We start from the raw sequence: 23,246 nt of genomic DNA on the forward strand, positions 1-23,246 counted from the left end.
ATCCTCATACTCAATTCTTGCTTCATAGGGTGTCATTGAAATGTTGCATTTCGAGACCGGGCTGTACGGCAAAAACATCAGGGGAGAAACACGTTGTAAACTAAATTTGGCTGAAACTGCCAAGACGTAGTCAATAGTTTGTGGGTAGATGACAGGCCTGCAGGGCTTGGGGAATGATGAGTTGATTTGTGGGGAGTTGCAGCACTGCCAAAACTCGATGGCTTTGTCGCTGATGTCAAAACCAATGAGCGTTTTTTTTTTTTTTTTTTTTTTTTTCCTCGTCCTTTTTTTAACTCACAGATTGTCTCGGAACAACATAATAGCTGAACATGATTTGATTCAGAGAAACATCGAGTGAAGTTAAAAGCTTGGTACAGACCAAGCCCCCGTAAAATGTGTCTAGCGATCAAGTGAGTGAAGAGGAGAGGAAATTACAAGCTATTCCGAGGCCAACATTTATAATGTCTCCATCCATACCTGTACTCTGGCGAATGCGGAAATGTACGCAGCTAAAAATACACAGCCGAAAGATGTGCTATATGAGGTGACTCTTGGCCAAAAAGAGAAGAAACTGCTGGTATTAGTCATTGCAAGGCAATTACGGCAGTCTGAACAATTATGTAGAGTGATGTAAACCATGGGTATAGACTCTGATTCTATCTATTGCATAATGCATGGCTGATTTAGATAGAAAGCCTGCTCTAATTGGTTACATGCAAAACAGCGTTACTCAGCGTCTTTTTTCCTCTTTTTTTTTTCACCCCCGCTACCTCTGAAGTTTAACAGCATTTTTATTGAGACATGCTTTTGTCAATTTTCCGAAATTGGGAATTAGTTATATCTCTGACTTATTAAGATAGCCAACCTCGACGAAAATAAACACTCCCTAAGGAACCATAAAGTATATCCTGCCACAAAAAAAAATGTTGGAAAATGACATTTTCAATTGACTTCACACAACATGTGTTATGAAATTGAAGCGAGATTCCACCTTTTTTTAAGGCGGGCTAAAATTGGCATGAAGACTTATCTTTGAACATGAGGTAAAAAACTTTGATTACATCATCCAATTCCCATCGCTTCAAAAGGAAATGAATCTCTCTGGGGAAAATGTCTGGAAATAAATCCAAACTTTTTTTCAATCATGGACCACACAGAGGTGAGTCTGTTAAAATTTGTTTTATCGCACCACACTAACTTCTCAGTGCCCTTATTTCTAGTTTAATGTATCGTCTGTATCTTTGAATGGTGAATTATACCAGAGTTGAACAGTTCTTTTCAGAACCACCCCAACTCATTAGAGATAGTCATTACATGGTGTTACCGCAAACCTTTCTATATTATACCAATGTCCTCGAACTTAAAAATTTTGACAAGATTTTGTCAAGTTTGACAAGATGATGATAATTTCCAAGGATGTTGCAAATCACAATCAAGAGAAGCTGAGCAAGAAAATCCAATACAAAATCAGGTAGTACAATTCATCCCGCCCATGCCCCTTTGTTTTCATAGTTTCTCAACAACACATCTATCAAAAGAAACAAAGTTAAAGCCATTATACACTTTCGGTACAGAAAAAAAAAAAAAAAAGTTCACAGATTTACAAATTACTTACAGGGTTTACAGAAGGTAATGGTGAGAGACTTCTCTTGTAATATTATTCCATGAAATGCTTTACTTTTTGAAAAAACATTTAAACAATTATCAATTCTCGATATCGAGAGTTACGGATTTATTTTAAACACATGTCATGACATGGCGAAACGTGCGGATTGAGCCTAAATTTTCAGCTGTAAGTTGTGACACACGAAGTGTGGGCCTTGGACAATACTGTTTACCGAAAGAGTCCAATGGCTTTAAGCAAACAACAAAAGATAATATTGAATAATGGGAGATAGAAACCTGTGTGTTCTACAAAACCAGACAAAATGGTCTGCACTTGTCATTACATAACCACTCCACTGTTTACTTATTTCCCGGAAAACATTTCCTGACTACAATTTAATCCTAAAGTGAGTAGGCTATAGTTTTTGAAATGGTGCCATGTTGACCAGTGCGTGGGAAAACAAAACACATCAATCAACAAATTGCGAAACCAGATGTGCATACATATCTGGTGCTTAAAACAAAAGTAGTTTCTGAAAGCACACAGGGATTGCTGCATGTATGGCGGACAAAACACATAACATTAAAAAAAAGGCGTAGTTTACGAGTTTCTCCCTAACCTGTCAATAGATGAGACACAAGATTGATCAGCCAATCAGCATTTCTAATTTAAATCACTGCACGCACACACACATGCACCATACATGCACATTATACACAAAGCCATCCCCCCATGTTATTCACCACGATTAGCTAAACAAATCCATCACAATACCTTTGTTCCAGTATGACTGATGCCATTCCTGCACACTGCGACCTAAAGAAAGAGTCTCTCTCTAAAACCACATACACAAACACCTCATCTCTAACCCATGCCCCCACCGCTACACACGATTTTCAAGATGTCTTCTCCCTCTTCCTCCCTCACCACTGACAGCCCACTGCAGGGCATGTCTGTCCAGCCTCAGCCAGCTGCAATGGAATTTGGGACTAAAAGCACGAACAAGGTATTTTTCCGGGCAGGGCGTCCTGCGGAGTCGCCCAGTGCACACCGGGTCTCCGATGACTTATCCAGGCATGGTACCACCATTGCCATCGGGTACTTATTAGCAGTACTCAGATCAGGTCGCCTTATTAATTGTATATTAAGCCTTAGGGTTGCCTAACATCAAGGCAACTAGCAAGGTTTGATCAAAGGGGCGAACGGCATTCCATAATATTGAGGTAATGTTTCTGGTTTTAATCCCTTGCAGTCATGAAATATCCATGGCTCTTAAACCATCATCAAAATGTGTTGATGAGTGGGTGGGTTTTATATTTGACTAACACCGGATGTGCCGTACAGATGAATCTCTCTTCCTCTGAATCTACATTAAATAGTTTTCTTTCACTGCTCGTCCAAATATCCCCTTGTATGTATTTGTCAGCATTTCAAACAATAACTGTTGCAAATTAACATGTAAAGATCAATACAAAAATAGAGTGTGCACTGCCTTTGGTGTCAATTTCAAGATGTCTGCAGAGTTTGAAATTTATTTCATACTTTGGATCGCGTATAAAAATTGAAAGAATGTTTCAAACATTTTGATTTAACTTATCTAGTTCTGTAAGCTTTTGGTAAACAAAAATGTAAGAACAGTTTCTATAAATGTATCAAAACCATACTGTGAAGAGATAAATTGTGCATCTGCTAAAAAACTTCAAATTCATTCACACGATACAACACGGATATTGCTTCGAAGAAAAACTTTGAGCCATTATTTTGTTCACATATCCTTCCTCAAAATAAAAAAATCACATCTCGTAAACAAATCAAACTTCAAAAAAAAAAGAAAAAAAAGGATGGCAACTGAAAGAGCATTTCAAGCTCTGATACGCTACTTCTATCATGTTGAGGGAAATTCAATTCCCGATAATGGCTTCGGACTCTACATCATTTCATTACAAGCCAATCGGGCAGTTCAATGCAACCTCTGACAATTGAGGCTGGCAGCTGGATTACGGGTACAGCTCATGAAGACTCATCCCTAGGATCAAGTCAGTCTGTTAATAACGTACTTCATATATCCTCAACACTTGGTTCCACATAGTCCCCCACCCCCCCCCCGCCCATTTGTTCACGATTGATCATGCGTCCGAAACGATCTGTTAGAGGCCATCTGAGTCAATTGGTGTTGCATCCGAGTTCAATGATAATAGAATGACTAGGAAGTCAAGTGAAATTTCCGAGGCATTGTTGGTGACTCATAAATGTTGGGTTGTATTATAGAGCTGATGGTAATGACGTCATGTTAGCTGGAATTACATTTTTACCTAAGTATTGCCACGTGGAAGTTAAAAAAACAAACTAAAAGATTGTTATTTTAACAGTCAGTAAAGCATGGCTACAGCAGCAGTCTTAAAAACACCTGGAACGCAACTACAACAACATTGGGTTAACCTTCTTCTTTGCGCCTCAAGTACGACTTGTAAAAAAGAAAGGAGCATAACAATAAACATTGACTCCTCTCTCTCAGCGTTCTAATGGCTTGATAATGTATTCTGAAGTAATATCATAGGCCTTTCGGAGATAAATCAATGCTCACCGCAATAAGAGCCAATTGCAAAATGCTAATATCAAATTGAAACCTAATAAGTGTCTAGACACACTATGCCCTGCCATGGGGAGGCAGAATTAATAGGAAGTTGCAAATGACAATGATCTTGACAGTCAGTTTTTGTCCTCCTCCTTCATTTCTTATTATGGAATGATGAATGCTAAAACCTCTTAAGACAATGTAGAGTCTACTCAAGGGACTCCCATCACTGCTAATTGCCGGGAGATATCCATAAATTATTCATATACTGCAAGATTAGACGGGTGGCTTCAAAATACTCCAGAAAAAGATATTTTAAGATTGATACTCGTGACAAGGTTGTGCGATGTGATGACAGGTTTGGAGTGACTTTCCTAAGATGCTTTATTCTCGGTTTTGGTCTGTGGTAGATTACTTTAAATATGATTTATTGAGCGCAGCTCTTACAAGAGGGATAAAGTTTCAACATGCTTGCTCTGATCTCCATCATACCAAACCCATACCTATCCACGACTTAGGCAGAGACTCAACACTTTCCACTCCTGGTCAGGGCCAAGAAATCTAAGCTTACTGCAAATAGAATTAAAGGGGTCCCTAAGTACAGATTTATGTGGTACGCAGGGCCAATGCTTATTAAGTATTTATTTTTGCAATTGATGAACAACATTTTTTGCTTTAGTGGTGAAATCCTTAACAATGTCATCTTTACAAACAAATAAAAAACAAAAATGACGCTTTGAAAATGTACAATAGAAAATTATAAAATAAAGATCAGTATCCAAAACCACAATCTTTTGTAGATGGAAATAAAATACTTTGTATATTGCATCTTGGAATTTATTCAAGATGACATCTGTTAAGTTTGTCAATACTTTCAAATATTTATACACATTATGTTTTATCAAAAATTGTGTAATAGTTTTCCTGCTGCTTAAACTGGTTTTTAGTTCACATGTCAGTGCAAGATGGAATAAGTTGTAGCCAGCCAGTAGTCCCTAATGATATAGCAAGTGTAAGCAATCCAACAATCTAATAATTATTCCTCGGACAATCTCCTCTGAGAGAGAGAAAAACAAAACTCCATACAAAGTGCAATAGAGATTATGAGTTAACGCATCGTCGATCATACACTAGACACAACTAACGACCTTGATCCAGTAATTTAGATATTGGCTACTTGACTAAAACACGTGCCGGTCCAACCAGCAGACATAGTGCACTGGGGTGTTGCAAAGGACTGACCAACAGGAGAGAGGGAGAAGATTGGGGCGAGGCTATGGAGTACGAGAGGAAGGACGATTTAGTCGACTGTCCCCTGTTATGGTCAAATAAACACCATCTGTGACTGTCGACTTGGCTTCACTCTATGGCTCATGTGGAACTGACTGTTTTTTTGTTTACAGCTTCAGATGACATCACACACACTCAATAAGACTCGTTCTCAATCAACTGGAACACACAATGCCAGCAATAATGATTACCGCTTTCTGCTTTGTTTAACGTTGCGAACAAAAATCACACAGATTAACAGTGTGAGAAATTTACCTCGCCATTGAAAAAAAAAAAAGGAACACTTTTCAGTGAAAAGACCAAACGGGTCAGACGGCAAAATTGCCTCTTGTTTTCTGACAAATATTCATAGGTCATGCCGTAATTTACCGCAAGGGCAGGGGAGTAGGTGCTGATACAATGAAACCATGTAGAGCATGGGGGAAGTTTGTCATGCAAGCACAATATCTGATAAGAAAACCTTGGGGCACTTTGCCCAAGGGCTAAAATAAAAATATGGTCATATCTGATGCTAAAGGACACCCCATAATGGATTTCGCAGAAGTATCCTTCAGTGGGATTTTTGTGTGTGTAATCTTTCTTTTTTAAGGAGTGGGATCCTCTGACCCTTTCGATTAAGAATGCAGACAAAACATCTGTGTTTCTCTTTAGATGTTTCCTTGAAAAATATTTGAATTATTGCTCAATTGTTTAAAGGACCGATGTTACCTTCAATGAGCTGTTTTGAATTCATACTCAAAACAAAAACGAGCAAGGAAATTACTTTAGATTTCCATTTAAATAGACCCCCAGCCCTGTTTTATTAACAATCAGTCAATTTCCATTTACATCAGTATTCAGTGAAGACTTAACACTTCATCTGCAAACATTATTTACTGAATGAGATTTGAATTGGATAATGACAAGATAATTGGTTCCCAGCAAAATGCGGGCAACAAATAATAAAAAAAAAGGAAAAAGACTAACATGAAAAAAACCTAGAATTATTTATTTTAGGCAAAAAAACTCATTCCACATACAAATATTCCATTTCACAAATCCCTACAGTTTTTTAGTGTGTCAAATTCAGACCCAGTCTCACTACCATGGGTAGAAATATACTCCAAAACTGACTACTTTGTGAGCATGCTTGTTTTCGAGCACTTGTGTGGCGATTAGTTCGCCCATATCAAAATGAAAGTTTCTAACACGACTAAATTGCAAATGAATCATTCTTTTACTCAGTCCCCCCCCAAAACTGCACACAGTTAGACATAGCAGAAGATCAAAGTAGATTGAGAGGGGACCAGTTGCTCTATGACTTGATGTCTCTTCTGCAAGTTACCATACTCGAGCAGTTCCAGGGGATATGAGCGAGTAATAAGACATACTTGGAAAAAATGACTTGGCGGGAATGAGATTGATTCAAACCGACTTAAGAAATATGGAGACAGATTTTTTGCACTTTTGATAAGGTCCCCAAGGGATGACTAGCAAGCTAACAAACATGGAGATTTTTGGTTCCTTGGATCGCCCCTAAAATCCAATGAATAAATTAAAGATGAGTACATGAATCTACATACAACTTTTGAATTATTTATGAGTTAAAAAAGAGTTGTACAAACGAGGAACAGCCCAACTGTCTGGCTCAGATTATGTGGATAAGTCATTAATTTGAGGATTGCTTTATGTTACTGAGAGCAATTAGTTTTAAGGCTAGGTCAATGGCATTGTTCTGACAGCCGGGGACGTTTCTCAAAATGAAGTGACCGTGAACTCGTGTTCCGTTCAGACTACAAAGAGGGAGTTGGCACCATTGCAAAGATAAACAGAGTGGCTGTAGTCTCCCCAGCGTTTTTTTTTTACTCGTGAAACACTATGACATCAGTCACTTTTCATATTTAAGTGGACTGAGTTACTAGATAATTACACGAAGCATTGAGCCCGATTACTTCACACTTACACACGCAACACCTCTGCCTAAAAAAAACCTATCATAGCTATTTGTGTGCCAGCCATATGCATTCGGCTGTTGTTTGTTTCGCAGTGTAACCAAATGGTTGTATTGAATAAGATGGAAAAAGCCCTGTGAGCAGTATTTTGTTTTTGCGTCAACATTTCACCACATAGAATAAAGAGTTTTTTTGAAAAAAAAAGGTCCTGCCTTTTAGCGCGGGGCCCGATCGACCGATAAGGCTTTCCTTGACAAGGGTCCAAGTCTGCATCAAATGGTGGCTCTGCACGGAGCCGGTCTTTTTCAGGCTAATTCTCCATCACCGGGTTTAAGCCGCTGCTCTGCCTTTATGCTTCGATCCGAGCACATCAACAGTGGATGGATGCTAGCTCCACTGGCGATGGCGTGATCTAAAGCAATCTGCTCTGTTCGCCCCCAGGTGGAATTCACCCAGCAAATTGGTGCTGCTTGCATGTTTGTGTCACGCTACTGAGCTTTGCTCATGTATTTCACAAGCTTCATACCTTTTCCCTACATCTCTACACAACCTTTTCCTCGAGTCTACCTCGGACCCTCTCCTTTTTTAAACCAAGAATATGAAAGCCATCTGGTCAATGGTGAACTGGTTCTGCACGACTGCTAGTACGATGACTACTCGACTGTATTCAACACTGGTTCTGTGCCTAGAAGGCTGATTTTCTGGGATATAGCCAGATTCAGGCCAGCAGGCTCTCTCTGAGCTCTGTTAAACCGATAGAAAATGGGGGGAGGTTGGCTGGAAGGGGGGGGGGCTGGGGGAGGAGGGCGGGAAAGTGCAATGCACCATGCAGACCAACTGACTAGGTGGATCTTACTAAAGCTGAGGTCTAATTTGACATGGTTGTATGTATGAGTGCCCTCTATCTGTCACCTCGTCTTCAATAAATATTGCAGTTGCTACATTCACCAGGCAACATGAAGACAGAGGTTTTTATTAACATTGCAACGGATCAATCACTGGATTGAGGAGGATAAATTGCTAAAAGACAAAGTACCATAATGGTCTTAGGTTTCGTATCAGCTATAATATCTCAGATCCCTTAGAATCACTGATAGATTGTTCGAATTAAAATTGTAATGAGCTACAACATCTTAGACTCCTAAAAATTTTCAATTCTCTTTTATATAACTATAAGACAAATTTTTGAGAACAGCTTTAACTGATTCTGTAATACTGTTATACTTTTTGTGCCAACCCAATCACCAAATCTTTAAATTCAGCTGTTGTACCTAATTATTCCTTCTAAGGAGAGGCCCCGTGAACCAAGCCTTTGTGAAGTTTGTCTAAGATCAACAGTTTGAGCCGTCTTTTAGTTCTGCACTCCCACACCAGAAAGTTGCACTTGTTAACAGATTGAAGTTATCAGTGCAGGTCAAAGGTTAGAGAAAATCTTACAGCCCCAGGAGTGAACTGGCACCTGTGTTGTGTTGGCAACAGGATTGCAGGATTGTCTGCAAACGAATTTGTTTTGGCAACTATTGTTCAAGGTACTAAAGAGATTGCGGGTTTTAAGAAAAATCTGACGAATAAGAGAAAAATGTGAAGAAGCAAAGAAAGACAGGGACTCGCTTGTAGTTCAATCACATTGGAGGGGGTTTGGATTTCAAGGTGTGATGCAGGTGGACAATAATGACCGAGGATAGTATGAAACATGATTGATACAGACAGAAAGACAGTGTGCAAGTATGGAGGTGATTACAATGAAGGAAATGATTACAATGATGAGGATGATTTCAATCATGGGGATGATTGCAGTGAAGAAGGATGATCACAGTTATGATGATACTTACAATGATGATAAAGTACAAAACAATAACGAGAGAAAGGGTTTTAATACCATAAACAATGAACACATGAATAGTGTTGTATTTGAGGTTAAGTATTGATAAAGATGATCATCCGATTACACTTATAACTGAAACCATAATGTCTCTTATCATTTCTACAAACTTGTAGAGTTTCTTCAAAGACTTGCTCAAACCTTTTGAGTTGGGAGGTCCAACAAAACTTGTTCCCGTCACCATCACGAGAAGCCCAGAAGGCAAGAGCTCTGCACTTTTCAAGGCAGTTAAAGATAGGAGGGCAGAGGGCAGCTACCCAAAAATGGTATTAGTAGCTAAAAGCCCTCCCCGATCAAGTAAGACGATCTGTGTTTTAGTTATACTTCTGGGCTCTTCCAATGGGCGAGTCTCGGTCATAGCACTTTTCCAAGGTTCATAAACCACACTGACAAAAAATCTGGGACCGTTTAAGAAACCAAAGTGAAAGAAGAAGAAACATGGCTGAACTTGAGGGACGGTCTAAGACACTGTGGCAGCAGGGAAAACAAACGGTGGCGTCTAAGAGGCGAAGACAAACAAGTATCTCAACGTTCTTTCTGTAAACAATCAGCAGGTTTATGGCCAGAAGGGCCGACTCCATTTCACCTTGATGTTTTTAGTTGCAGTTGAGCCGGTGTGTGGTCTACATTAAGTGGTATGTGTGGAGATCTGGTAGTCAAAAGGAAACAATTTATAGATCTTTTTCTTCTACAATGATTTTCCCTCCAATGTACTGGTATCATAAACTTGTGTAGAGCCAACCATATTTGGTGTCAGTGATAAAGAACGCCTTTTTATGTTAACGTATACCAGTGAAACTTAAGAAGCTGCACTGGATTGTATCCTTATCTATCTCGTTCCGAGCGAGAAGGAATTTTTACAAATCTTGATAAAAAAACAAAAAAGATATTGCTTTGTCTCAAAAGAAATAATGTATAACCAAACAACACAAGTTCTCTACACTAGGCAATGAAACTTTCCACTCATTTATTTGATTGTAAAGACACAAAATGCTGTTAACTTGTGCGGGTCGATTCTTCTCAGCAACTCATTTCCCAAATTAAGAACTGCAAAAACCTTTCCCTGATTTCTCACATCCAACATTTTTGGCGGGCAAGGTGATACCATCATCAGCTGGCAACAGAATAGTTTGACACTGAATCAATCATTTGGGTTTGGGAGAATAAACCAAAGCTGATCTGTCTCTGTAAAGGCATTCACAGTAATACAGTCTCATTTCAAGAAGTTTCTTACCTTGGAAAAAGCCTTGTAGCAATCCTGAAGGTAAGCCTATTTTTCTAGAGTAAATTATATACAGTTTCTTTCACAGCACAACCTCCCGACAAAGCTCACTGAATAGCTGTTGTTACTAACAGCTTGTTGAAAGACCAGCCCTTGCAAATGGACGTTTTAAACCAAAAGATCTATTCAATTGTTGATTCTAAAGCGCTTTTGGAACTTGCAGGAGGTCAACTTTTCTTGATCTGCACTTTCTATTTAGCCCGGCTCCAAGCATTGTAATACATCCAATAAAATTAACACTATCTAAAAAATGGCTGCATTGAACCTCATGCCCCCCCCCCCTTCTCCTTCATACTCTACCCTTCTGAAAACACAAAAGTACCGCTCCACCGACATAATTAATAACCTTGTCAGAATTATACCAATCCTGCTGTATGGTGATTCATTGTTAACAGAATCTGACATTTGTCCCAACCGAAGGGGATACCAGTGAAAGGTTCTTTTGTTGGGGTTTACTTATTGCCACAGCAGATAGTAGTTTTTCCCGGCACCGACAATGCTTCAGAACCAGGCACGGGGGGAAAAAACGCAACTAATGGCCTGCCTGGGATAACAGAGAAGTAGTCAGCCCGCCCGAAGGAAGCTACCAAGTCTACTATGCTTGCCTTTAGAAAACCAAAGGAGTTTAATCCATTGCCATGGGTTGCATAATATTCAATCTACTGAGGGAAATGCAACTCTCTACAGCTAGCCGCTGGCCAGCGGTGCAAACACTGATGAAATAACATGGCTAAGATACAAGGCTACAGCAACAATAACCTGTACTATTGGGGGGTAGCACGTAGACTGTCGATTGCAGCTCGCTATTTTCTACTGAGGATGCACGCAGCCGTTGCTTTGCGCGGCCCGAGCAGCAGTTGATGCAATGGTAATGGAGCACTGGAGTAATAGCTCTGCTTGTTGGAAAGAGAAGGTCAATCAGTCAGATGAAATATGTAGGGGTGTCACTTTGATAAGAAACACTCGCTTTCATGTCTTCCTTCAAGTTGGAGTTTCTGGATTGCCAGTTAAGACTTAAGACAAGCCCCAAGGGTAGGCTGTTAGCCACCATGGGCCAAGACTAACTCACAAGAACAAAAGTACAGGTGCCTCACACAATTCCCATGTTTCAAGAAGTTTGTATTAAGTACTACTTTTCAGTAGCATTCCTCTATATCCTATAAACTTTATCAAGCAATAAACCACACTCCTCCTCTAAACTTTCTCGAAACAAATCCACCAAAGCATAGACTTTTGGACAAGTCAAGAAAAATGTGCGGTGATAACGAGACAACTTTGTAACAACTATCTGCTCTGCGCAAGTCTAACCAAAGCACAAAGCAAAATGAAATTGTGATTTTCATTCACAGTTAAGAAGTCTTCTCCAGTTTCAGCTACTACTTCTTAAAACCAACCCTAGATATTCTTCAAACACACAAACCAAAATGTTATTTGGGTAAAATGAGAGTATGAGCGAGTGTGCCAACCTTTAATACCTAAAACAAACAAAAATCAACCTTGCCGACACTTACAAACTGATAGTATGCACTGACTCATCTGCTAGTAACCCCTTTTGAAAAATGCATGAAAAGGTAAAACATTTATGGACACTTAAAGACTGTAAATAGGTTTGATATAGCAAGTACAATTTCTCTCTTAAAAGTGTCAAACTAATACAGGTCTATTTCATCTAGATTTTAGAGAAATGATTTATGAACCATTTATTTCTAACCACTAAGCACTGTGGATAATACTTCATAGCAAGAATAAAAAGAATAGAGATCAATAAAAACAACCCAATTGCCAAATAAATGGGGAGGGTTGTCATGCCCGCCACAAAAACGGCCTTGCAAGCACAAAAGAGGAGAGCAGTTATATAAACTTCAAGCACACTATAAAACCTATACCAACAGAGTCCAATTTTACATCAAATTGTGGCAATATTGGTGAAGGGTGATGAACACTTTGTTATTACAGACTCACAATTTTCTTTGTTCCTTGGTTCAGAAATTGTGTTTTTGGGCGGGGTCATGTGTAAAGAAGTCAAAAAGGTGGGGAAGGATTAAAACTTATAGGATGTAGTGAGATTTAGAGAATTATGACAACTTTAGTTTGCAGGATTGAAGTTAAAAATGTGTGTCAATGGGGAGAAATTATCTACACTATTCCCCAAGGTGAAGTTTGTTTTCTATATAAAATAACGCATAAAGATGAGACTCATTCCGTTAAGTTCCATCTGACATGAATTCATTTTGGGAGGCAATAAAAAAAGCTACAACAATTACTCCTCTGATGACAAACTGGGCTATACACATTTCATGTAAAATGTTTTTTTAAAGGACAGGAAAACACATTGACAGAGATGCCTTGGGTTTATCCAAACTGGAAAATAATTGCCCACACTTATTTCAAGATACAACACGAACAGGTGAAGAATCTTGAGCATTTTCAACCACAGTAATTATGTTTCACTACGTATCCTTAATAAACCTTGGCTTAAAATTCCACAGCAGCAATTTTAAATGAACTTTACTAGAAAACCTTTGGTCCCGCCGATAGTGTACAAAAATAAACTAGATGAATGCAAATTTCAAGCTATGGTTTTGAAGTATTAGAAACTTCAACCTAACTCAAAGTCCAAAATTTAAATGAAGCGCAACTTCCAGTTTATGGGGAAAAAATTATACTTTTCAATAAATTGGCACCACCTAAAGGGGTTTTGTTAAGTTTTTTAAGACTCTAAATCATAACTTTGTTCTTGACTTAACAACCAACTTGTGAGCAGTTTATCTTGCAATTGCACTCCAATTTCACAACTTGATAGTAATGCTTTTTTTTCCCCCAGGTTCTTACATACTTTTTTAAGGTCAGTTTCTTTGACATAATTTTTTCTTACCAGGTCTTTCTATCCCACTTTTCCCGTTTATCCCCAAGTCCTGTGTGAAACAAAAGTTTTCTTACATTTTTTCAAAGAGAACTTTTGAATATTTCTACACTTTTTTTCACAGAAATTATATAAGCCAAACATTTAGGCATACAAACACATTTCTTGACACAAAATGAGCCATCCGGCTAAAGTAAAATCATAGATAAACGATTATTGTTTTGTGAAAATAACATTTAAAGGTGGTTGAATCAGACAAAATCGATAAGGCCAACATTTAAACTGACAAATGATAGTTTTTGTTTGCAGCAATGCAACAACCTCAAAAAATGTGTCTTATAAAAAGAAGAAAACAATTTGAAAACATTTAGACTCTATATGAGTCCCATTGAGAGTCCAAATGGTTGGCTGTAGCTTTCCAACAAACAGTTAAACGGACATACTGAAACAAAAGGGAAGTTAAGAGTCTCCCACCCCCACCACCACCAGCAACGGTTACTTGTCTAGTCTGTGCCTCCCCTTTAAGTCAACAGCCAGAGTACCAAGTACTATAATAAGCAGCCAGGATACACCAGTCAATGCTAATAGATTCACCAAGGTCAATTCTCTCCAGTCAGAATAATCTTGAACCACAATAGATTTTGGTCTTATGAATAATATTAGACTGCATCACAAATTCACCTAGTCCGTAGTACGAGCAAAGTGCGGCCTACTCTAGATTCCCACCTGTCATTTTAAACAAAAGACCGGTCGTTGGACATTTTTTCTGCTGGGCTGTTTTTTTCTCCATCTGTGAGGGGAGGGATTTGTTTTGTTTGTTACCAGTGTACACACACACCACACACGCACTCACCGCTAAGCCGTCAAATTACATGGTCACAGCTTGGAAATCTGTGCTATATATTTTTCTAAAAGTTTCTTTGTGCGGCCTTGATTACGCTGTTCTCATTGAAATGTATTCAACATCAGCAAAAAGTCGTAATTAACTTCACCGATGGTTAACCACAGAAATGATGAATTATGTAACAAACTCACCACATTCAATAGGGTTTACTAAGCAGGTTAAGGAGTATTTATAATTATACCTTTGTGGCCACTATAACAATTTATATTACCAATTTATGATTTTCATCTCTCAATAACAGAACACTTAAAACTTAGTCTCAGTACAGTCACTAAACATACAATTTAAGCCATTTGGTTCTGTCAAAAACAAACAAATATTGTTTGACTCGCATTTTGAGAGACCTTACCATGAGCAACTTTCAAACTGATTCTGAGAAATACCACAAGAAAAATCCTGCTGTCGAAACAATTAAGACTGGACAACATTGCTGATGAGTTGCACACCGGCTTGTTGGACAGCCTCATCAAATAATCAGCATAGATGTAATAAGTTGTGCATGGAAGAACATGGCTAATTCAATAAGATGCTCTGAAGTGGATGAAAATCCTCTGCATCATGCAAACAATTTTCATGCAACTTTTGGCCCCGGTGTAACGAGTTAATGAAAGCCAAGCCCTTCGTAACAATCTATTTCATTGTTTCCATATAATAGTTCGTCTGGTATAGTTTCTTATACATCGCCATTCCTCATCATCAATTAACATTGAGAATTTATATATGTGTTTTAGGCAAGAATAATATAATAGAACAGCACAAAAAAAAATTAGCGAGAGCAATATTATCAAAGAAACAGAACTACCATTGAAACAGTCTAGATAGAATTAATTACATACCCGGTAAAAAGATCTTCATTTTCGACAATTTTCTTCCAGAAAACCTCCATGATGAGGGTAGAAATCAAGCGCAAACACAAAAGAGTGTCAGTGAAATTTCATCAGCAGTTGGCCCAGCAGTGGGATTTGTCTGTAGTCTGGTCCAATACAAGTTTGTTGGTGTCTGGCTATATAGCAGGACACTGTGTTACCTGATGACACAGCCACGGAATGAGAATGACAGGACTGGAACCTCAAACTGTAGTGGACTCCGGTACTCAAAACGAGACACAATAACACAGAAGCTTTTTGGTCGGTGGATTTGGTTGTTAAGAATGGCCAGCCAGCCGGTCGGTCGGTCGGTCACGGTGGGTTTTAAAGTTGGTGGCTAGTAGAAGTGAAAGACACGAGGATGGCAAGTTGTGAAATGTCAAGCTTGGATACCTACAAGCACCCACGAAAGGAACACCTCGCAGCCCAGAAGCGGAAAAACAAGGCAGAGTGGGTCGGCTGCATTATTATTATTCAGTAGTAGTGTGGTAGTCAGCTAGAGCTGGCCCAACAACCATAGCCTGCAGCACATAAAATGCCTAGGCTGGTCTGTCATGCTCTGATGTTATAGGCTTCTGAGCTATGCGCACACTGTACTATAGTGTGTACTTGCACACCGACAGTGCATGTACACTCTCCAGCTTGTAAAGTTCAGTCAAGGCCAATGGCAACCCCTCAGCCTGCTGGCAAATAGTGTGATGACAGCCTGGTGTACTTACAACTCGAGGGTCCAGCGCATGGTTCCCACATCAGACTCCCTGGCTCAGTGGGGATTTTCAAAGCTGCGAGTTCTTTCATAGGAGGCAATAGACCGGCCATGCCAATTTGCATGGTTTATGGGCAAGCCAGTTGCGCGGGGGTGATGTCTGAATGAAATGAATTGAACGCCAAATGAAAACAGATGACCTCTTTTTGGGGGGATGGAGTCGTTGAACAGGAAACATTGGGATTAAATGGAAAAAGGAACAAAAAATAGACAGTTGGTTGACACAAAAAAAATCCTACTTTATGAAGGCGACGATATTTAGGTATTGTGTAAAAGTTGTTGGACACAGTGGCTTGTTCACAATATAAGCTTTTTAAAATTTGTACGAGTGCAATAGATTGAAAAACACTTTGAATTGATATACAGCCAGTCCACGCATCAAAGACGATGTTCCTGTAAGAGTTTATATAAAAGGGATCTGAGGAGAACAAAGCCCATCAAAAGATTTGAGAATCTCTCTTGGTTTGTCATTTGTGCGGGAGGGCTTAACAAGGATATGTTTGACTGAACCCAGACTACTGTAGTAACACAAAAAGAACCAGTACTTGGAGATGAACCTCCATCAATGACAAATCGCAAAGACAGTAAATCACTTTAGGTATCCTCTCTGGTTTCAGTGGGCCTTGCGGAAACAAATCATAAAAAGTGTGGACTTTTTTGTATTAACCAAGAAGAAAAAAAACACACAGAAGGACACTGCTTAAGACGACTAAAACTTGACATCTGAATGCGATTGTGAAAGTTCTGTTTTCAGATTGATTTTCTCTTTGTTCCATATCACCTTGACTCCTGCTAAATAAATATGAGGCTAAAATGAAAAACGAATAAAGAAATTGCTGTGATTTTTTAAAACAACAATATTAAGCTTTTTTAAGACAATGTAAATCTATCTTTTGAATGGATTGGACTTTTTTTTTTTTTTTTTTTTTTAGTAAAGTGAAGGCAAGCTGATCCATATATATTATCTGTTCACCATTTAAACAATGGGAGACTTTGAAACGCTAGGTGGCAGCAGACTTACCAGGTAAATTTCCATTGTTTACGTACTTCTGAGCGTGCGCACATTACCGAGAACAATGGAATTTACCTGGTAAGTCTGCTGCCACGAAGCGTCCCCAAAGTCTCCCATTACAAAGGATATAACTCTGCTGTAAAAAAATATATCTCTTCCGCTGATTTCAGTGTGATATTTGTAAATGGAGTTGTTTTTGTAAAATGGTTGGAGTGGTTCAGTATACTTTTGTACAGACTGTTTCACCAAGAGGGTCATCAACACCTAAACAAACAATCACCCTAAAAAAAATAGGCAGAATGCTTCACAAGTCCATTTCTCTAATGCTCATGATACTCTTATCAAATATGCATGGAGCTCATCATAGCGTACAACAGCTTGGTAAGGAGTGTGCTGAGATTCAGAGGGTAATCTGAAGCACACTGTCAGGGGAGCGTTTTCAGTGGCACACACCATCCATGCATTAAACCCATCTGGGCTCAGAGAGAAGAGAAGCGCTGACTTGTTTTCTCTTTTCTTTCTCCTTTTTGGGGTGGTTGGTGGGGGTTTCATTTCTTATATTTGATGACACATCCAACGGCACATTTCACGCCAGAAACACGATGAATAGGAGTCAAGAAGAAATGTTCAGTTATAGATGTGGCAGGAAAACCTCAATTTGTAAAAAAACCTAAGCAATCAGGTAGGGACTGGATAACCATTCCACATGCAAGCTCCGGTCCAAGGTGGGACCCAAGCCGGGGTCCACAGGGGTGAAAGGTAAGGCAGGGAAAGAAGTAGAAACCACTGAACCAACCTGATCCCTAATTACATTTTTTAAAAGTGTAGCAGATTTCATAAGTGACTAGTCTTGCCTTCAATGTCCTTTAGACTGTTTCCAATGCAGTGTTTAGAAAGTGCTTTTCCCAAGGAAAGAAGTGCCAGGTCAACTCAAACAAATTTTGTTAACTTTAGTCTACCACCGTACACCGATAAAAGCTAATGAAAAACAAACTTGATTAAAAAATTTTTTTTTTATGCTAGGTAAGATTGGCATTACTAACTCAACTGGGGTATACCTATACTCTGATTTGAACCCTTGTCTCCCAATGAGGGTATGAATAGTTCCTGATCAGGAAGCACAAGAGTGACAGACAACATACTGTAGCAGTAGGAAAAGATTGATATAACTATTAGCGTTTGGCATTTCACTTTGGGACTATCCTGATGGGATGGTAACTGTCAGAGAGGGAACATAGTGAATCAGCCCCCCTGTCTTCTGGCTGAGTAAGCAGGTAATCCTCCATTATAACTGCAACCACTTAAGTCAATAATCCCCTATAATAGTTACAAGTTAAGTTCCTAATCCCCAACAACTGTTGCAGGTTAGGTTTGTAATCCCTTGACAACTTCAACCCAGTGAAGTGGGTAATCCTGTATGGTGTGTAACCAGTTAGGGGATAATCCCTTGTAACTGTTACCAGTTAAGTGGCTAATCTCATTGATAAACTTATAACAGATCAGTGGTGAATCAAGTGTATCTGTTACCATTCTAAGTCAATTGTCCACAGTTATTTTAAAGGGAAATGATTGATTTTGACTGGAAAAGCAGTTAGGTGGAGAATGCTGTTTAATAGGATTTAAAATCAGTATGTGACCTCTGACAAAAATGAGTCAAATATTGCCAGCGTTGTGTGACGCGGGAATAGGAGATTAACCCTATAGGTCTTGTACTTGAACAGACACGGTTCAGGCATCCTTTCTCTATGGTTCACACAGCGTGTACTACCAGTGTTTGTGTGCTTAAGTGCATCGCTGGGCTCAATGCACAAAAATGCATGTGTTTTCTTCAGCGCTTTCGGTTCATTGCATTCAAATGAATGGTATAACACCTTCTTCTTTGTGTGCCTTTTGGAGTAAAAATGTGAATTTGTATTCACAGACCTTGTTTATTGGTTTTATGCTGAAATGGATCACTGGCAACAATCCAATTTAGGTCCCAGGTTTTTTTGCATCAAGAGAAGCTCTTCAGGATATTGAATATAATATTGTACTTGCAGCGGACAGAAAAAGGGTTCATATAATAAAAAGTTCTGCATTGCCACACATAATCCCAGTTTACAAAGAGCAGTGTAAAAAGATTGCCAACTTGGTGCAGTTTGTTTTAAAACAAAAATGTTCGGGTTTGATACCAATCCAAGTATTCTACTCGATGTAAAATTTGCTGAATATGCAAAGTTTATCTTGTTTGAGCTTGTGACGCCATGCAAGGGGTGTATATCCAAAATACAGTTTGAAGTCAAGTTGAGTTTTACTAAATACTGGTCAAGTCCAGAAAAAATGTTACTTGAACTGATTGGAAATGTTAAAACTGGAAATGTTAAAACTGAAGAAAAAAAATGAAAAAAAATCTGTAATTTTTTTCAATAAATTAATAACTTTAGCCATTCTTAATAACTGTTTTAGACTATGCATACTTACTGCACAAGGGTTAATATGACTTTTTAATAGAAAGTTATTTGAAAGTTTGTTTTTTAGATATTTCGTAAAAATCTGATGCTTACCCCAAAACCATTGACAAAATAAACTATTACTTTGGTATCAAATAAATGAAAAACAAAAAATAATACACAAAATACACTGATGTCCAGTTGCATGAACAACCAACAACATTTTGCAAACAGCTGGCCATTGCACAAACCACACTCTCACATCAAATTGACCCGGTTTGACCTCTCACAGCCTGTCACTGACCTGAAGTGACCCAGGGTTCACCAACTGGCCTCAAGGAAGAAGGAAAGAAAACAGCATGGGTGGGGAGAAGAGAGTTGAATGAACTTGGCAGAGGGGGGAGACACGGTGGTTGAAGAGTCCCTGAGAAAGGCAAGCATTGTCCCGGGGAGAAAAAACGCCACCGACATATCCCTCTGTTTCCAAAGAAAAGCTGAGACTGTTACAGTAATATTTGCTGATTCTGTACGTTTGCCAGGGGAACAACGAACAATGGGGAAGAAATATTTTGTTCAAAAGAACCAACTGTTATCTTCTGGCAGTTTCTGTTCGGTCCCTTCTCTTTCTCCTTCTATCTTTGCAAAAAAACAAAAAGTTGTGAATGCATTTCGTTGAGTTCAATCACACCATTTAAATAAAACAAACAGAATTCCCGCCAAAACACAACTATTGAAAAAAAAAATCGTATTCAGTATTTTGATTTATCAACAGCTCTCTTAATCAAGAAAATTCACAACACTTTTAAAACCGTTACTTTAAGCGAAGTCCATTGCGCATTCTGACAAAACCTGGATAACTGTCACCGCAAAAGATACACCGGTAAATTGAAACAAACAATCTGCAGCAAGATGCACCACCAAAGGCAACTATCCGTTATTTAAACTAATTAGGAATCATCTCTAACAGTCCAGCCGTTCAGTTCTTTTAGCTCACGGGCCACGCGCTGAAATCAACTAGCTTGTTTAAATGGTCTTTACAGCGAAATCCTGCCCGCAGGGTTCCAGCAACACTTGAACTACGTACAAGTACACTGGAAAGGCTACTTTATGATGAACCAAACCCGGCCACTGATCGCAATATACACGGAGGATGTCTCCCCGGTACCCTGCAGGGAAGAAACGATCGGCCGGTCGGCATCAACTGAGGAATATCTGCAACCTGCCAACCCGTACACGCTAAAAGATTGAGAAATCTATTGATAGTGGAGAGAGGAAAGCCGACTCTCCCTCGGTGCCTCTCAGTTTCAGTGTCTTGACAATATCAAGACAGTATACTCGTCAAGGAGCCTACTTAATGCTTACATGCAAACCACGCCACTGCCGTGTTCAGTTATCGCAGGTGTGAGTAGTAACTTTAAAGATTTTAATGGTATTCACTGTTCGCACTGCCCTAATTGATGTGGCATTGTGTTGCCAAATGTCACTAGAGACACCGTACAGAGATAGTGGTAAAAATCTTGAGGGCAAATTGGTTCTTGTTGTCCCAGGTCGAATAGCCGAGAGAAAATAACATCCAAATGATGTGACATGGTGCATAGGTAAATTGTTCCCCGGGCGCCAGCCCGATTCTTCGGGAGGAGAGTGTGACCAAGTAATAGGACCGAGTAGATGGAATTGCACGGAGTAATTCTGAGATAATTGGATTTGAAAAAATAGCCAGAAACTTTATTAACGATCTCACTGTATTTGGAGTTTTTATGTTGGATTTTTTTTTTTTTTTTAAGCTCTTCTTTTAGAAGAAAATTGAGTGTCATGACACTCAGGAAGTTTGATGCAAGATGATTTATTGGAAAAAGGGCAGAGATGAAGCGACAAAGTTTGACTTATTCTGGATTTGACTCAAACCGTGGATCTCTTGGGGCTTGAATGGGTTTGTATTGAAGGAAACCTTCTGATTAATGTTGAAAATAACATCCTTTATACTGCTATGGAAGTCTTGAAATGATTCTTAGTTTACGAAGAACTCCAATAAATCACTTGTTATTTTCAAAGAAAAAGATTTTTACCTGAGGTTCAAGTTAGAAAGGGTGTGAACAAAATTGGTAAGAGTGAAAATAAAAATGTTCAAAGATTTCCGCATGACTTGATATAAAGACGGTATCGGTGAAACCTTCCCTTGAAGTATTGATATGCTACAGTTGATCTGAAATCTGCTTTGCTAAGTAGAATAAATGACATAAGGACAGACAAGTTCACAGCACCTGGTAAACCATTAGGATAACATATATCGGTCTAGTAATAATAAAACATAACTTTAAAAAACCTATCATCAAATATTTATATTTGTTTAAGCACCCTGAGTACATTATTGGTAGATACATAAGATATTTAACACAATAAGACTATATATTATTTAACTGGCTGCTAAGCTGTAATGGTTGTCTGCCTATATAGGCTAAGCTCTTCTATAGATAATGGCAAGCTCATCAATGTAGCCTACATCACTGTCATTTTTATTTTGGGAAACAGTGGCTATTCAGTAACCAACTACATAATTTTTTTCAGATTTGGCCATCACCAAATTAACTGACCTTACAATTCGACCATCATATGTAAAAGTTATTTGTTTTTACTCGTAAACCAATGTGAATTGTTCATAACATTTCTTTTAAAGGAACATTACAGACTTGGTTTTTGCTAACAAAACAGTTGCTGGCAGTGTAAGCACTCTGTGTAATCCATCATATACATAAACTGACAAACCTGTAGAAGTTTGAGATCGATCGGCCATCTGGGTCACGAGAGAATAGTGAAAAAAAGATTACAAATTTTGCATTGCATTGATGCCAAAATAAAAATGAATAAACCGCTCACTGAGCGATAAACTCCAAACGCGAAGTTAGATTATTTATTTCTCATCAAATATGTCATTTCAGACAGAAATATTTCAAGGAATGTTTCATCATCATCATTACACCATGTAAGTTTTATGTAAATCTGTGATCTTCACGATTTTTGTTTCTTACCAATTCTGTAACGTTCCTTTAAGAAGGGTATAAAAAACACTCAAATCCACTGAGTAAACAGTGCTTAATAAACATCGGTGTAAGGGTATAAATAAACTGTGTTCTTTACACACAATGCAAAAAATTACATCCATAATATATAATAATTAAAGAATAAAAAATACAAGTGACCTGGCTAAACCGACCTTCTTTCTAATGAGAGTTGGCCGTTAAAATAAAATGCCAGACCATGCTTGACAGGGAGGTTAGAGGGTTAAGGTCATCCTAAAAGTTTAATGATTTGGCCTGAAAAGTGAGCGTAATGGAAGGTGAAAGAAATTCAGTTGACATCTGTTGGAGCTGTCACTAATCGGGGTTGGAGCATCTCCACATACAGGGCCCAATTTCATAGACCTACTTAAGCAGAAATTCTTGTTTAAAAACAAAATTGCTAAGCAGAATTGAGCAGGACACCAGACACAAATTGTACATGTGACATGGTAGTTTGGCTGGTAAACTTATTCTGGTAAGCATACCTATGTTGTGCTTAGCTACTTTTTGTGCTGAGCTCTATAAAATTGGTCCCTGGTTAGGAAAGAATCGCAAGAGGATTGGACTTGGCACTGATGTCCTGGCCTTATTCTGAGATATCCTCCATTAAACAACAGCTGTTGCAATTGAGTTACAAAATTATTGAACGAGACAAGAAAATCCTGGAACTTAACTTGTTATTTACCTTTTGTTTCTAAACTGATTCTCCAGGTACTGTGGAAACCTGTATGCTGAAGACATGTACTCTCACTCACTTGTTTTGAACTTGTAACTGCTATTTCAT

At 38.7% G+C, this 23,246-nt stretch overlaps 1 protein-coding gene across 5 annotated transcripts in view; it reads right to left on the reverse strand.

Annotated features, from left to right (window-relative positions):
• LOC139936551 (vitamin D3 receptor B-like) overlaps positions 1–23,246 on the reverse strand; it is a 272,855-nt gene that overhangs the window by 28,894 nt on the left and 220,715 nt on the right. The window contains exon 1 of one of the 5 annotated variants that reach the window (XM_071931389.1): positions 15,170–15,774. The exons of the other annotated variants lie outside the window; for them this stretch is intronic. Coding sequence (XP_071787490.1) covers positions 15,170–15,219 — 50 coding nt within the window. The 5' untranslated portion in view covers positions 15,220–15,774. Of the gene's footprint in view, positions 1–15,169; positions 15,775–23,246 lie in introns of those variants that run through there. 5 annotated transcript variants of the gene reach the window in all.

The sequence above is a fragment of the Asterias amurensis genome, chromosome 1, assembly GCF_032118995.1.
Source record: "Asterias amurensis chromosome 1, ASM3211899v1".
Taxonomy (NCBI): domain Eukaryota; kingdom Metazoa; phylum Echinodermata; class Asteroidea; order Forcipulatida; family Asteriidae; genus Asterias; species Asterias amurensis.